Source organism: Anopheles nili, chromosome 2 (genome assembly GCF_943737925.1).
Source record: "Anopheles nili chromosome 2, idAnoNiliSN_F5_01, whole genome shotgun sequence".
Taxonomy (NCBI): domain Eukaryota; kingdom Metazoa; phylum Arthropoda; class Insecta; order Diptera; family Culicidae; genus Anopheles; species Anopheles nili.
In genome coordinates, this window is record NC_071291.1 from 71988823 (window position 1) to 72003869 (window position 15047).

Here is a 15047-nt window from a genome sequence, read left to right on the forward strand (position 1 = left end):
CTGACGTGAGCTTTGCTCAATAGACCTTTTCTTCTCGGACCAGCTCTGCACAGCTTCTGTTCGAAAGTTAGCCAACTCGCCCAAATAGCAAAATGTCCTTCCTCGGTTTGCTGAGCTACGTTTCGGTGTTAGTGCAAATTTGCTTCGTAATCGTTTCGATAGGTACGTAAATAGCGCCAAGGCAGTTATTAATTTTTGGAACGCAGCCATTTAACGCACCTGTGCTACTGTTTACTTACAGCCGCTGGTCTGTACTACCTAGCTGAATTGGTAGAGGAGTACACGGTGATTGCTAAGAAAGCTATCAGGTGGATGGTGGCAATCACAGCCGGTCTCTATGTGATTTTCATCTTTACGGAGCCGTTTCCATGGCCAATGCTGCTCTGCGGGCTCGGCGCTCAACTGCTGCATGCACTCATACTGACTGACTTTCCTTATGTGCGGTTTCTATCGCCTGGATTTCTGGGTGCGGTGTTGCTGTTGATCGTGAACCACTATCTAGCATTCGTATACTTCCAGCTGCAGTACCATACATTTTCAGAGATACTGGCGTACTTTACGCTTTGCTTATGGCTCGTACCATTCGCATTGTTCGTGTCGCTTTCGGCAAACGACAACGTACTACCGACTAGCACCAACGAACGAACACACTTACTCGGTAAGTTTTACCCATATATCACTCCGTATTTCGATGACAACGTATCACCTTCTCTCATTTCAGGTGGAAATGACGATGTAGTAACGAATTACTTTTCCAGCCGGAAAAAAATGGGATTACTTTCACTGTTCAGTTACGCCAAGGAAACTCTGCTCCCTGAGCGTAATAAGAAGGCATTCTAAATCGAACATTTGCTTCGACGTACTGTCGCTATGATCGACTAACTACTTTTGTACGATAGCACTGGTTTAATTGTTTTTATTTATATTTATTATGACCGAAAAAACATCACATGAATAATAAACAACGCCATAAAAGAATGTACTCAGTTGTTAGAGGATTATGCACTCCGTTCTGTAACAGTGCCATCGCTTTGTCCAAAATAAGCCTTCGTAGCCATACCGACAAATAGGCCGGTGTCTACAACTCCAGGCATCATCATAATCTCACGGTTTACCGCATCCCAGTCATGCTCTTTATCTGAATCAAAATTCCAATCCAAGATAAAATTAGCGTTGTCTGTGACGACCGGGCCAGCTTTCGCCACAGCCATTCTCAACTTCAGGCTGCCACCGAATTGGGTCATAATTCTGTTCCGTATAGGTACGTAAGCCATCGGAACAACCTCGATTGGAATGCCCTTACGGTACTGCTGGCCAAGCTTAGTAGAATCTTTCGTGTAATCAGCAATAACCACCAATCGGTCGGCACAGGATGCCACAATCTTTTCCTATCGAAGTGTACGATATTAATTTAATTTTAAGGATCAGTGTGTGATGATGTTTAAAGAACTCCATACCTGTAACAAGCACCCTCCTCCACCCTTTATCAAAACCATTTTTGAATCCACTTCATCAGCTCCATCAATAGCACAATCCAGCCGAGGATTACACTCCAGGTCACCGAGTACCAACCCGTGCTCCACGATGAGCTGCCGGGCCTGGAAACTAGTTGGTACACAAACCAGCTTCAAATTCTCCTTTTTTACTCGCTCTGCCAAACGATGCACCGCGTAGACAACAGTTGATCCCGAACCTACACCGATGACGCTGTTATCCTTAACGTACTCATCAACCGCTTTATATGCCGCACAACGTTTAGCATCTTCCAGTGACATTCCGGTTCGAGAAGAGTACGCAACACTTTCCACTCTGTTTAAGCAGTTTTGTAAACGCTGCACTTTTGTACTGCTGAAGAAGAATGGAGAAAGTGATCGTAAGTAGTGCCAAAACATGTGCCAGGATTTCCGGTTTTGCCTATCGCGATCACGATCGTTTTGCTTTTGACAGTCCTCTTGCTTCCATACAGTGGTGTCGAACCTGTTTTCAGCTCCGACATTTCGTTGACCTTTTAAGCTCACATTTTGCATATTCTAAGTGTTATTCGCATAGCAAAACATACAAAAAAGAAATACAAGCAATAAATTTCTTTAACTCTAAGTAAACAATACATAAATTGTAGATTTTTGTTGTAAATTGCTGGTATTTGCCATGCCTGCCAGCAAAAGGGTGCCGGCTTTTTTGACAACCTGTTCGGGCTGGCTTCTGTTTACCTTACAACATATTTTATAGTGTTATCCACCATTTGCATGAAACACGAGGAAGCTGAGTGTGCATTACGAAGCAGTAATGGAAAACGGAAGCTCACTGAAATCACCGATCAACATTGGGTAAGAACCTACTAACAACAGCCTCCCAAATGCAGTGGATTAGTAATACTTGTTTCGCGTTTCAGTGACCTGCTCAACGGAGGAGCAGAATTCCAAATAGACACTGACTTCAAAGATGACAACCAGGGCGAGGAGTACTTCATCGACGACGATTACGGCAGCGCGGACGAGGATGAAGAAAAGTACAAACAACTGCTTACTCCTTGGACCAGGAGCTTCGATGAGTTGCGGCAAGAGATGGTGCAGTTGTCCGAGCACATGTACAAGCGTGTCATGCAATCGGGAGTCGGTGAGCCGTTATCGGGGAACATCCGCGTTGCCATCGACTATAATGCTTTCTTCGAAAAGGAGACAAAACCGTTCGACTCCACGACGTTGCGTAACAAACCGTTTCGATACACCCTAGGAGCACCGGACGTGCTGCCTGGGTTAGACCAGGCCATACAGACGATGTGCAACAACGAGGAGTCGCAGTTTCTCATATCCTACCATCTGTTATTTGGCGAAGTGGGATGTCCACCGCGCGTTAAACCTAAAGCAGATGGGTTGTTCGTGATACGCGTGATAAGCTACACAGAGGTCGGGTCTGAGAATGCGTTAGATTCCCTCGACGAGAGCAAACCAATTCCGTTCGGAACGGTAAAGCAGCTCGTGGAACAAACTCGCCAGTACGCAAAGCATTGTTTCAAACGTAATCTACTGCCGAATGCTATAAGCAAATACCTGAAGGCGGTCGATACGTTGCAGATGTGCCAGTTGAAGGACGAGGCGGAACAAAAGGAGCAACAAGCCACGCTGATTGCGCTTTACACTAGTCTGGCCGTGTGTTACAACCACAAGGAGCAACCGAAAGATGCATGCCGGATGGTAAACGAGCTGCGTAATTTATGTAATATCAATGAGCATGTAAAGATACTGTACCAAGAGGGCAAAGCACTGTACAAGTTGGGCGAATTCGATCGCGCTCGCCGGTGTTTGTTACGTGCGCAAAAGTTGGAACCACGTGACGAGAACATTCAACTGGTCCTGAAGGCGCTGGACGAGAGCTCGAAAAAGTACAAAATGGAGGAGAAACAAATTTGGTCCCGTGCACTAGGGATTGCGACCAGCAAACAGAAAGAAATATCGCACGACGAGAATGCCTTTGTGAAAGACTTGAAGGAATCGTTGAAGCTGTTTCTGGACGACGAAAAGTGTAACGTACTATCACTACCAGATGCGCTGTCAGAAAAAGAGGTCTCGATTATGCACTCTCTGGCGGATGAGTTTAATCTTAAGCTAAACATTCACGTTACCGACAACAAAAAACATTATAAATTTCAAAAGTAACGTACTGAGCGATAAATTCGTATCAGTTTGTTTTCCTTTATTCTGTTATATGCGTTTCTAAAAATTTTCATTCCCATTTCCATAAGATTAATGATAACCGAAATGATGTTTAAATTTACTTACACAAGTATTTTTTATATTTTGTAATAGTTTTCTGTTGGCTACGAAATTAAAAATCAAGTACAACCCAAGAAACCACCCTTGAAAGACTTATGCTTTAACCGAAATAACTTAGTTGGTAACGAAACTAATTAAGCAATGCAGAATTAGGCAAGTAAATTATGAGAATGTACCATAATTGCATTGCCTCGAACTGCCTGGTAAATAAACACATGCCGCTTGCCTGCATCCTCCCGAGCAAAGCCGCTCCCTCGGCTAGTTTGGGCGTCATGCGCACTAGCACGGTGCCAATGTGCGGTCCTTATTGGCATCTTTTTCACAGACAGTCGAAATGTGAAAAGGACAATTGTCTCGAGTAAACGGTGTCCTATTACTCCCTTGCAAGGATATCAATGAGGTGAGCGCGTGCTTCTGTCTGTTATCGATTTTGCTTCATCACTGTTAGGGCCGAATTCACAAACTCCACGAATAACGTCGTTGCATCGTGTTGGCCTCTAAAAACGTGTAATTTATATTCAGCTGTTGTCCGTCGTTAGCCTCGAGCATACACGATTGGAATCGCACAGCGCGAGTGCGCCATATAGAGTGGTGATATTGCCAACAGCACGGCCATCAACGGTGAGCAGTGATGTGGTGTAAAGTCTAAACTGAAAAGCCTCGAGCATTTGCATTCAACGTTCCCGCGGTTAGTCGTTCGCCGTCGTTCACGATGTCCACCTCCGCGCCGTTGGGCGTCGAGCACGCAAACCGTTCCCGGTCGGAAACGGTCCTCTCCATCGATGGTGGCTGGCCGCCAAGGTCACCTCCACCTTGCCTGTCACCGTACGCTGGCTGGTCGCGGGCTGGCAACGGAACCGGGTACGGTCGGTTTGGTTCCAGGTCGGTTATCCCAGGCCAACCGGCCTGGACGAGTGGTTCCAGTGGAGCGCTAGCCCGAACAAGCAGCCGCGATGAGGTTAAACTGCACAAAAGCCTCGAAGAGATCTCGAAGGACATTCGCGAGCTGGAGGATTTCATCAGCGTGACCGAGGACATCTTGCGCCGGGAACGCGAACAGGATGAACAGCTGACGTTGCGGGAACGGCAGCGCAAGGCGGCGGAACGAACCATGCAACTGATACGCAGCAAATGCAGTCCTACGAAGAAGTGCTTCAATCGGACGGTCAGTTCGTCGCAGAACGGACAGAAAAAAGGAGTGCGTTCTCCGACCTACAAGGTGAACATCACGCAAAAGCGTCGCATCAAATCGTTCAGTCCGAAGGGTGGCTACAAGTCCAAGCTTTACTTTCGAAACGGAAAGATCGGTTGCCAGGAGGCGGAAAATGCGGTGTCCAATTTAAGGAGCACGCACGAGCTGGTCAAGCGCATCATCAACGATGAGAGCAACATGCTGGTGAAGCTGGAACATCAGCATTACACGATGGGTGAGCAGGATGGACTGGAATCTCGGTCCAGTTCCGTCGATACGCCTGTCGAGAGCTTGCAGATGTGCGTCACGGAGTCAGCCGGGACGTCACTGTGCGAGGATGAACCTCCGCCACCATCATCGCTGATTCAAAGCTACCAAAATGGGTCTGAAGCCCAAGAACGGCATTGCGGAGACAGCGATCTGCACCTTGACGACGCGAACGCAGTTTCCGTAGAACCGATAGAAGATAGACGAAATTCGACGTAAGTATAGGATGACAAACCGTCTCAGGATGTGTGCCAGAAATGATTAATGTACTCTTTACAGGAGTCCTTTGGAAATGGCGCCAGTAAATGGGAACGATTTCGTCACCGTAAGGCTGCGCCACCTGGCCAGCCGGTTCTCGGAACGTACGCGTAAAATGCGCAGCAAGCTCGAGATTCCTCCTACACCGTCCAGCAGTGCCAGTGCTCCTTCCACGGCTCCATCCATGCAGAAGCACAGCGTAAACCGTAAGGAAAATCGGGTCGCTTTCTGCCTGACTCACACAGGTCCTTAAAAATGTTTTCTCCTCCCCAGAACGAGCGATACAAAACTCCGCCTTAACGCTTCAATCGACCACCGAAACGGCCGGCTGTAGTCACTACCTGTTCTGTCCGATCTTCTGCTGCGGTGGGCGCAGGGATAACGTGCTCGATCCGCAGGGAAAGTTCTACATCGCGTGGCTGTTTATCGTGTCCCTGTCGTTCCTGTACAACGCTTGGGTCATACCGCTGAGATCGTCCTTTCCGTATCAAACGCCGGAAAACACCAAATACTGGATAGCGATGGACATCTGCGCGGACGTGATCTACCTGCTGGATATACTGTTCGTGAAGCACCGGCTGATGTACCTGTACGAGGGGTTCTGGGTGAAGGATAAGAACCTGACGCGCAAGAACTATATGCGCAAGCTGCAGTTTAAGGTGAGGGTTTAAGCTCGTTCGGCCTGCTGGGTGGTCGCTATCGGAACAGACCTGAAAACGATCTCTCCTTTCCACTCTCCAAAGATGGATTTACTCGCGTTGGTTCCACTGGATTTGCTGTACCTGCGCTTTGGAACCGAACATGTCGTGTTTCGTGCACCGAGGCTCCTGAAAATCCAAAGTTTCTGGGAGTTTTTCAAGCTAATCGATCGCGTAATCTCATCACCGCACATTGTAAGTATTTAAGTGTTGAAAGCAAAAGGCTATCCTCGAAAATCCGTACGAATTTAACGGTCTCTTCTGTCTAGATTCGCGTGGTCAAGACACTAACGTACATGCTGTACATGATTCACCTGACAGCGTGTGCCTACTATGCGTACAGCGCCTATCAAGGTGAGTTCGAAAGGGTGAAACCCCCTGCATATAAAACAGACTTTTAGAATAATCATTCTCCCACGTCGGTGTAGGGCTCGGCTCGAACCGGTGGGTCTTCAACAACAAGGGCCACGCGTACGTGCGGTGTTTCGCGTTTGCCACCAAAACGGCCACTTCGATCGGCAAAAACCCAAAACCGGAGAAGGAAGGAGAACTGATGTTCATGACGGCCGCCTGGCTGATGGGTGTGTTCGTGTTCGCCCTGCTAATTGGCCAGATCCGGGACATCATCGCGACGGCAACCCGGTCCAAGTCCGAGTACAAGCAGCTAGTCGACGAAACGCTGGAGTACATGCGCCGGTTAAACCTACCAACGGATTTGCAGCGACGCGTCAAAATGTGGTTCACCTTCACCTGGGAACAGCAGAAGTGCTTGGACGAAACGCACATCATGGATGCGTTGCCGGCGAATCTCAAGACCGATATCGCCATCTCGGTGCATATTCAAACCCTCTCGAAGGTGCAGCTGTTTGCCGATTGTGAGGAGGCGCTATTGCGCGAATTGGTCCTGAAATTGCGCTCCGTCACCTTCCTTCCCGGGGACTACGTGTGCCGGAAGGGTGAGGTTGGTAAGGAGATGTACATCGTAAAGACGGGCCAAGTGCAGGTCATGGGAGGACCCCGAAACGACGTGGTGCTTGCGACACTCTACGAGGGGTCTGTGTTTGGTGAGATAAGTCTGCTGGCGATAAATGGCGCTGAAGGGAACCGACGTACCGCTGATGTCCGCTCGAAAGGATTCTCGAATCTGTTTGTGCTGTCAAAATCGGACCTTAATGAGGCCATCGTGTACTACCCGAACGCTCAGGCCATTCTGAAGAAGCGTGCCAAGAGCCTGATGCGGAAGAACGCCGCCCGGGAAAAGGCGGAATCGCAGCAAAGCATCGACACAAAGGATAGCGAGGTGGATGTGGTCATACGGAATCCACCGGATCCTCCCACCTCACCGAAGCTGCTTAAAACGGTCATCCAGGCGCTTCCACACGAATCCGCGGCCGTACAACTGCTGATGCAGGGCTTTAAAACGCTCGAAACGGATGACGGTGGTGCCAAGGATGGCATAGAAGAACAGGACGAACAGCTAGGCACGATAGCGGAACCAAACCAGGATGAAACGGCATCGATTCGTAGCGTCGAGATCAAACACATCACCGAGGTGCAGATCGAGAACGAGAAGAACGTGGAGCTACCCTGCGATTTGGTGTACAGCATCAAGAAGGAGCTGATGGAAAACAACAGCTACATCAATCTGACGGATGCGGAAAAGTACAAGCTACTGCACGAACTCTCCAAGGATGAGTACGACAGTCAGGAAAAGTCCCCCGTTTGAATGGCCACTAGCCGTTGATTAGCCGCACAATGTTTGCCCCAAGGCATCTTTGTTGTAAGAACTATCCCATTTAGCGCAACACGTGTTGATGTGCCGTAAATCATTCCTATAGCTTCGTTTGCGATGTAAAACGATCAGTGTACTAGAACGATGTGATTGGATGGATCTACTGTTTTAATCGTCAGCACCACAACGAACGTTAAATTAATAACTTGCAGCGTAAAACTCAACCAACTGGAAGTCGTTCTTCGTCCTTCAGATGACGTCCACAGCCACCGATGGTTTGGCCGTTTTGCGTATCGTAAAATCAATGTGAAGGTCTCTGGCGTACGAAGGGTGCGCGCGTGCTTGTCGGATGTATATTGCGCGGTGCAATAAATTAGCGCCACGTTGCGAAGGCGGAGAAGGTACCGAACAGCACGCCATGCAATCGTAGTAAACTGTGAGTTATGCAAACGTGATCGACGATCGGTGATAGTCAACGTCTTCAATGAAATCCACACAATTAACGACGAATGCCTTCGGAGGGTGGGGATGCAACAGAGCCCCTGGATCGGGAAATGAACTTTGGCTGGCCTTTGATGAAAGGACTTTACAGGGCCGGGACAATGCCGGGAACACGTGATGCAAGATTGATAAACGTTTTTAATGTCATTTGGTTACATTTACCAAAAGATAGCGAAGCATAGAAAATTAATTGTTTAGACTCGTTTCGATGTATGTTACGCATGAAATGCCGTGCCATTCCCCGTTCTAATGATGTTGAATAAACTTTATTTAAATAAAACTGTTTGTCTTTGAATGTGAAGTGGGCAACCAATAAATCCCGTGTCATATTTGAACACGGCACGTTTTGCGGCTGTGATGCAGGGAGAAAACCTGTTTTGTAGTTAATGATCCGGATCGTTTGAACGAGGATCGGGGAGGAATATTTATTACAGGCTGCCACGGGCGTACAGTGAGGTATGATCTCGAGAAAGGTCGGACCAATCGATGACACCATGCGATGATCTAAACGACCTAACGTTGGTAGAAGGAGACAGAGATTCATTTTGAAAACCACACGGAAAAGGTTCGCTTTGGCCATGGCAAACAATCTTTCCCATAGTTACTGGTCCGGATCTCGGAGGAGGGAGCGATTTCCAGTGCGTCTTGCAAGTTATCTCCGGCCGTTTGAGCTTCGTGCGGTTCAGTCTATCGTAAACTCTTGTTGGAAGTAAATCGTTACCCTCCGGACAACACCTACCAACGTCGTACCGGTTCTCGATCGTTGTACTGAGAAACAATTGCATCAACATGGGTACGTTACATATTTCCGGGCATGTACGGAGTTGAAGAGGGCTTTTTGAGACTCAACCGTTCCCACGGTATTAAATTTTCCATTGCTCCACAGCTAAGCTCGCCGTACTTGCTCTGACCTTTGTGCTGTGTGTGATCGTTGCGGAAGCAGCCAGTAAGTTGGGTTGATACATGGATCTTTTGTTTTTTGAAACCCAAAAATTTACCCACAAATTCTCGTGCAATTCGTGTACTCCTACAGCTGGAGGTGAATGCCCGTTGGCATCAAAGGTGGCGTCCTGTTCGCCTACTTGCCAGACCGATCGCGATTGCGCCGACATTGGCGGCAAATGCTGCTCGAACTCGTGCAATCGCAAATCCTGCGTCGAGCGCAGTAAACTGAAGCAGAGCAGTGATAAATGTAAGTAATCGCTTGACCTAGTTAGCCCTCCCCTAGGCGGGCTCCTTAAGGGAGAACAGATCGCTGATCGTCGGTTTCGCACGATTAACCAGTTGACGAAATTGACCGCTTTATAGATTGATCAACAAATTGGTAATGTAATCGGCACGTTAGGTTATAAGGTTATGAGACAAATTCTACTCTACCCTTAACTGCTCATTCACAACTGGTTAATTTACGTGTAATGTATTTTCGAAATCTTTCACATGAATTCATCCCGATGTTTGGAAACAAAAACTCTACTACTCAATGCAGATGCTTCCGGCGGTTCTGGCTCGTACTGTGGTAACACAAAGTGCAACTCGTTCGAAAAGTGTGGAACTGATGCGAACAAACGCCCCAAGTGTGTCCGTGCCTGAGAACGTTCGAAGAAGTGAATTTATGGTGTAAAATTTGAAACAGCAATAAACTTCAGAGTTTACTTCATTTGAAAACAACCTTGAAACCCAGGTATTTTTATGTCTGCCATGTAACGACACATGGTTTATGACCAATCAGCATATTGAATGGCCCTTGGACCTTAAAATTATCTCCTTCAGTTTGCCGTTTGGCATTGACGGGTTTTTAAATGCAACATCCGAAAAAAATACCGCAATACTATGTTGGTTATGTAGGTAGAGGATTATAGGTAGGTAGAAGGTTATAAATTAATGGTTATATGTCAAGTGGTCATAGATTCCGTTTGTTTTACTTTCAGCTAAAGATCGTTTACTTTGATTACTCTATTTGCATGTTGAAATTGCTGTTGAAATTCACTCAACAACGCTGCGCAATCCTAGATCCTGTTGGTAAAATGGTAAGGAACAAATAAATACGTTGATAAATAACACGTGATCTTTATTACAACCCCAAACGCGTTCGCATTTTAATCCTTTTCTTCGTTCGATTCAGCATCGTCTTCCGCCGACTGCTCCTCGGAGGATGGTGCCTCAGCCGACTGTGGCTCTTCCGATTCGACCGGTACACCCTTCCGGCTCGGTTTGGCAATGTCTTCAGCAGTGATGGAGTACGATCCCGTCAACGATGATGACACATCCGCCTTACCATTCGGGTCGACCTGCGGCCCATTCCCGATCGGAATGTTGATCTCCTTCACCACCCGGTATCCTTTATCATCCGCCACGTAGTGGACTGTGCGCTTGAAGAACCCATCACTGTACGAGTACATGCCTTTCAGTGACAATCCGTTCCGTTCCTCCTGACGCGTGATCGTATGATCGTTGATCGTATCATTCACGGAAGTGTTGTACGCGTACTGGGCGGATTTGGCTTGGATCTTCTCCAATGTTTCCTCACTGCCCTCGGGAGCTTCCGTCTCTGACGTAGCGGACTGCTCTTGGTCGACACTCGATCGCTCTACTGGTTCCGGTTCCGGTTCGACGGCACGCGGTCTTGTGAAGGGAAACTTCTTCGGTGGAGCACTCTGGACCACGACGGTGGCCAACACCAGCACCAGCAGAGTGGCAGTGCGCACTGTAGATAGTACCATCTTCGTTCACCGGGTTCTGCGTGGAAAAACGCTGCCTTTAAAACGTTGCTCTGCTGGATTCGCGACGACTGCCAAACTGGGACTAACTTTGCCACTTTTCCGGACTGACCTATTTATAATGCAACTTTGTGGATAAGGTCGCATCAATGCCCGGTGCGGATGTGCGATTTGCGCAACGGCGAGCAGGTTTTCCACCCGAAACCCCAACGCCCCCAGTTTCCCTAACCTGTTTGGGGGAGTAGAACAAGTTTCGCTTTCTACGAGAATCCAAGAATGCGACGACTGGTTCGATGAACTAGCTTTGCTGCGTGCGAAGAAGGTGCCTCCAGCGACGTTGCCGACCCGGTCTGACCCAAGACCGTCCTCATCTGCCACGGTCTCGGTCGAGGTCATCCGCCAACCATCGTTGGACGCCGGGCCCGCTCCAGTCAGACCGCCGGGACGGGTAGGGAAGATAACAACCGCTTACCATACCCGTGAGGAAGACAGTCTCCGCAACCATCGCAGCCAACATGCGCATAATAATGTGGCGCGCAGATCGTTAGTGCATAAATTATAGCATCCCAGAATCACGCGCGAAGCCGCTTTAGCACCGGACGGCGGTGACAAGAAACCTCAAGAAAAAGGACCCACATGAGATCGTGGCTCATTCGGGACATGCTGGGAACCCGTTCTGGGAGGCCACATTAGTGCATGGAAATTAAGCCAGATTCGACCATTTCTTGGCATTTCTGGGCAATGACATTTCTTAGGCCGGTATGGAAGCGTTTGGCTTTTTTGATACCATTTTATTTTTTTTAATGCGAACATATCCATTTCTAGTCGAAGCATCTGCCAAGATCCAACATGTATTGGACGTGAAAATAAATTGACTTCTACAAAAACGAATTAACGCCTTGAGCCTGTGTTCATGGCCAGGAAGTCATGATTATGTAGTATCGATTCCCTGATCTCCGTCTCATGTGAAAAATTAATGCTTGTGCTTATTATCGGTGATTGATCGTTACCCGATCGTAGTGATCGAGAAGGAGCTCTCTTTATGCAGTATCGTTGCAATGAGAGATTATTCAATAAAATATGCAAATTTGTAATAAGGTGATAAAAACCAATGGTTGACAATCTTTTCCTTCCAAATTGATATTCTACCGCTTCAGTACTAAATCGAAGAGTGATAGCTCATAGAGGGGCTAGAAAAAAGCTGGTTCGTGATGGACGTTGATCATTCATGCATGATAAAAAAGAACAAGTACACTTTCCCCTTATCCTTCCTTATTCTTATAGCTTAGCTGCCGAAACCCGGGATTGAACCGGGGACCTTTAGATCTTCAGTCTAACGCTCTCCCAACTGAGCTATTTCGGCTCGTAGTGTGATTTGCATTGATGCTTGGGTCTGATGGACATGACCATAAATCTAGCAGTGCATTTGTGCAATCGTAATGCTTCTCGCGAATGTTTATTTAAATATGAATCTGTTATGATTCGTAATGCTATTATCACGGGCGGCGCTTTGCGATACATATTAGCGCAAGTTGCAACATTATCATGCTATTACGCGAGCAGTCCATAAACGTTAATCTGCAAAATGGAAACGTATTCAATCGATTATTTTAATACGAGCCCATTTAAGCTTTTCTCTTCTGGTTCTTTGGCTATAAAATAATCAATCCAATACAGTTTATAGCCAAAATTCAGCAATTGATTTGGGCATGTTGTTTGAGCCCCTAAATATACAAATTCATGCATAACGACCCGCCGCTATCAGTGCTGCTGACGTAAGGTTTTATTGCAGCCTACTATGCCGCTCGTCGAACCGAACAGATGGCATGGACGAGACGTCGTCCTTGACATCGCGCTTGCACACTGTTGATGTTTTTTCCTTCCTTTTTTTGCCCCGGTTTGTTGAAATTTATGCTTGAATTTTGCATCCATCCACACTGACATCCATCACATAGCTCGACCCAGCGCGCCCGATGGCGCGGTATTCGAGGCCAGGGCTTGAGGGTTAGGTCCGTGACTTTCAACTTTGAATCCAACCAAATTGGAGGTCACCGTTTCTTGTTTTGGCGAATCCGAACACGTGTGCTTTTGCGAAGAGTTTCTACGGTAATTCTGACCCCTATGAAAAGCGTTTCCGTTCACGATACAGCTGGTGTACCCACATCGACACCTAGTTCAATTATACAAGAACAAGGATCAAGTGCAGCAGAAGTTAACAATCGCATGATAGATTCCTGCCCGCAAACTAATCACTTGCGGTCGTAGTTTCATGACTGGAGGCACTAAAAAACCCTTCCGGACATTTAAACTCCAATAAGGATGAAGAAGCTATGCCCAAGTCCTGCCCGTAATCGGTTGGAATTGTTGAAGTTCTTATGTCATCCATTTCCCCCATCGTCCCTCGCCGGTTCAGCAGCGCGTCATAACTTATTTATTCTGCAGAGCTATTGGCACACTAAGCTACCAGCGTGTTTCTTCGCTTTCCACCTTCAGGAACAACGACAAGCGGTTGTCGAAAGTGGAAACTTTGGCCATAAGCTTCGAAATGAAGAGTCCCCGGTTCCTCAACCTCCACTGAGCGGGCATGTGACGAGGACGGCAGGACGACCATTGTTTCCAGGACGTTCGTGCCAAACTCCCGCACTAAACTTGGCCATAATTCTCCAGACCAGACTACAGCCCGACCGAGCTGAAGAAACCGAAGGAGCGTTTGCATGCCGAACGATTGACTGGGTAATGAAAATTATAAACTTTTTCGTCTGATGAATTTCACTCCAGTGGATTGGGTCGGACCGATTGGTAAGGGATGGAAGGTGAGCCTGAGCACGGCAAATTACCAGCTCCTTGCTGTCCCCCTTTTTTGCAGTAGCAGTGCTGGGTTTCGTTTTTGAGTCGCCCTTCGTGGTTTAGCATTATTATCGGGTTTGGTTGGTCCGTGTTGAAATTATATTTGTCTAATCAATACTGTACCGAAATGAATTTCATTCGACCAGAGCTTCTACGGGCTTTCCTCTGGAGGGGCTAGGTAAAAAATTGTTTTGAATTTAGGTAAACTAGCTGCGACAAACGAAGAAAGAGGTCACGGAATGGATCTAGAGTGTGTCTTTACGTATAATGTCACATGTTACAGGTAAGATAATATCATTAGAATCGCTCGACCGACATGATTCTTATAAATAGCAAGACGATGAGCAGTTATATATCACGACATTACCTAAACAACCAGCGAATTGTAGAGAGAGCACAAGACTTTCAGCGTAAAGGAATTTCTGATTGAAAGATGAGGACAATAAAAGCAAATTGCCAAGGAAGCTACTTGACAACGGTGCGGTTGGCCTGCGGTTGATGAGGGAAACGTGGAACGCCGATTTGGCACGTGTTGTGGCACGTTACTGAATGTCGCTCGGGAGTTTCGAAAGTTGCCGTTCGGCTAGCGATCGGTAGCTAGTAAACCAACCGCAGGCCACAGGGAACCACGAACCGAATTTGTTTGGCGAAAGGCAGTTCTTTTCCAAACGGTGTACGCGACGGACACGCGGTTGTAACTCAGGAGAAACGCTCAAAATGTAGTGTACTGGGCAGTGGATACGGTGTAGTGTGTGCCGGAAGGAATTAAGACCCCGGTCAACATCCGTGGATAGTAAAGCTGTGAGCTGTAGTGTGATTACCAATTATTTACAGCCCGTGTTTTGGGGCCAGGTTCTAACGACAGTGATTGGATATGAGGAACGCGCAATATCGCAAAGCATCTATCAAGAATTAAAATGTGCAGAAAAGAGCAAGCCATGAAATGTCAAGCAAATTTCGACAGTGATTACAACCTCTAATGAGAACCGATCCTGAAAAGCATCCGAAAGTTGCGCTCCCTCATCCTGTTGGTGATATCACGGTTCAAATGAAGTCTTCAAC

At 47.3% G+C, this 15047-nt stretch overlaps 6 protein-coding genes and 1 non-coding gene across 7 annotated transcripts; 4 read left to right on the forward strand and 3 right to left on the reverse strand.

Annotated features, from left to right (window-relative positions):
• Positions 1–92: 92 nt before the first annotated feature.
• LOC128732221 (protein TEX261) lies at positions 93–963 on the forward strand. The gene is made up of 3 exons (XM_053825393.1): positions 93–162; positions 242–658; positions 722–963. The coding sequence occupies exons 1-3, from the start codon at positions 93–95 to the stop codon at positions 838–840; spliced, it is 606 nt and encodes a 201-aa protein (XP_053681368.1). The 3' UTR covers positions 841–963.
• Positions 964–998: 35 nt separating this feature from the next.
• LOC128730115 (ribose-5-phosphate isomerase) lies at positions 999–1996 on the reverse strand. Its single transcript, XM_053823148.1, has 3 exons — positions 1965–1996; positions 1458–1845; positions 999–1388 (listed from the first exon to the last, which is right to left on the reverse strand). The coding sequence occupies exons 1-3, from the start codon at positions 1994–1996 to the stop codon at positions 999–1001; spliced, it is 810 nt and encodes a 269-aa protein (XP_053679123.1).
• Positions 1997–2286: 290 nt separating this feature from the next.
• LOC128720556 (inactive peptidyl-prolyl cis-trans isomerase shutdown) lies at positions 2287–3656 on the forward strand. Its single transcript, XM_053814231.1, has 2 exons — positions 2287–2327; positions 2393–3656. The coding sequence occupies exons 1-2, from the start codon at positions 2287–2289 to the stop codon at positions 3654–3656; spliced, it is 1305 nt and encodes a 434-aa protein (XP_053670206.1).
• An 829-nt stretch (positions 3657–4485) lies between these two features.
• On the forward strand, positions 4486–7914 carry LOC128732028 (cyclic nucleotide-gated cation channel beta-3). The gene is made up of 6 exons (XM_053825187.1): positions 4486–5447; positions 5512–5696; positions 5764–6149; positions 6234–6383; positions 6458–6542; positions 6617–7914. The coding sequence occupies exons 1-6, from the start codon at positions 4486–4488 to the stop codon at positions 7912–7914; spliced, it is 3066 nt and encodes a 1021-aa protein (XP_053681162.1).
• Positions 7915–9118: 1204 nt separating this feature from the next.
• Positions 9119–10085, forward strand: LOC128731932 (uncharacterized). Its single transcript, XM_053825090.1, has 4 exons — positions 9119–9214; positions 9308–9367; positions 9455–9613; positions 9908–10085. Exons 1-4 carry the CDS (start codon positions 9211–9213, stop codon positions 10009–10011), a joined length of 327 nt encoding a protein of 108 aa, XP_053681065.1. The 5' UTR covers positions 9119–9210; the 3' UTR covers positions 10012–10085.
• Positions 10086–10517: 432 nt separating this feature from the next.
• LOC128730116 (uncharacterized) lies at positions 10518–11141 on the reverse strand. Its single transcript, XM_053823149.1, has one exon. It carries the CDS (start codon positions 11139–11141, stop codon positions 10518–10520), a length of 624 nt encoding a protein of 207 aa, XP_053679124.1.
• Positions 11142–12428: 1287 nt separating this feature from the next.
• On the reverse strand, positions 12429–12501 carry Trnaf-gaa (transfer RNA phenylalanine (anticodon GAA)). The gene has a single exon. It is a non-coding gene; the product is annotated as a tRNA-Phe (tRNA).
• Positions 12502–15047: the final 2546 nt, after the last annotated feature.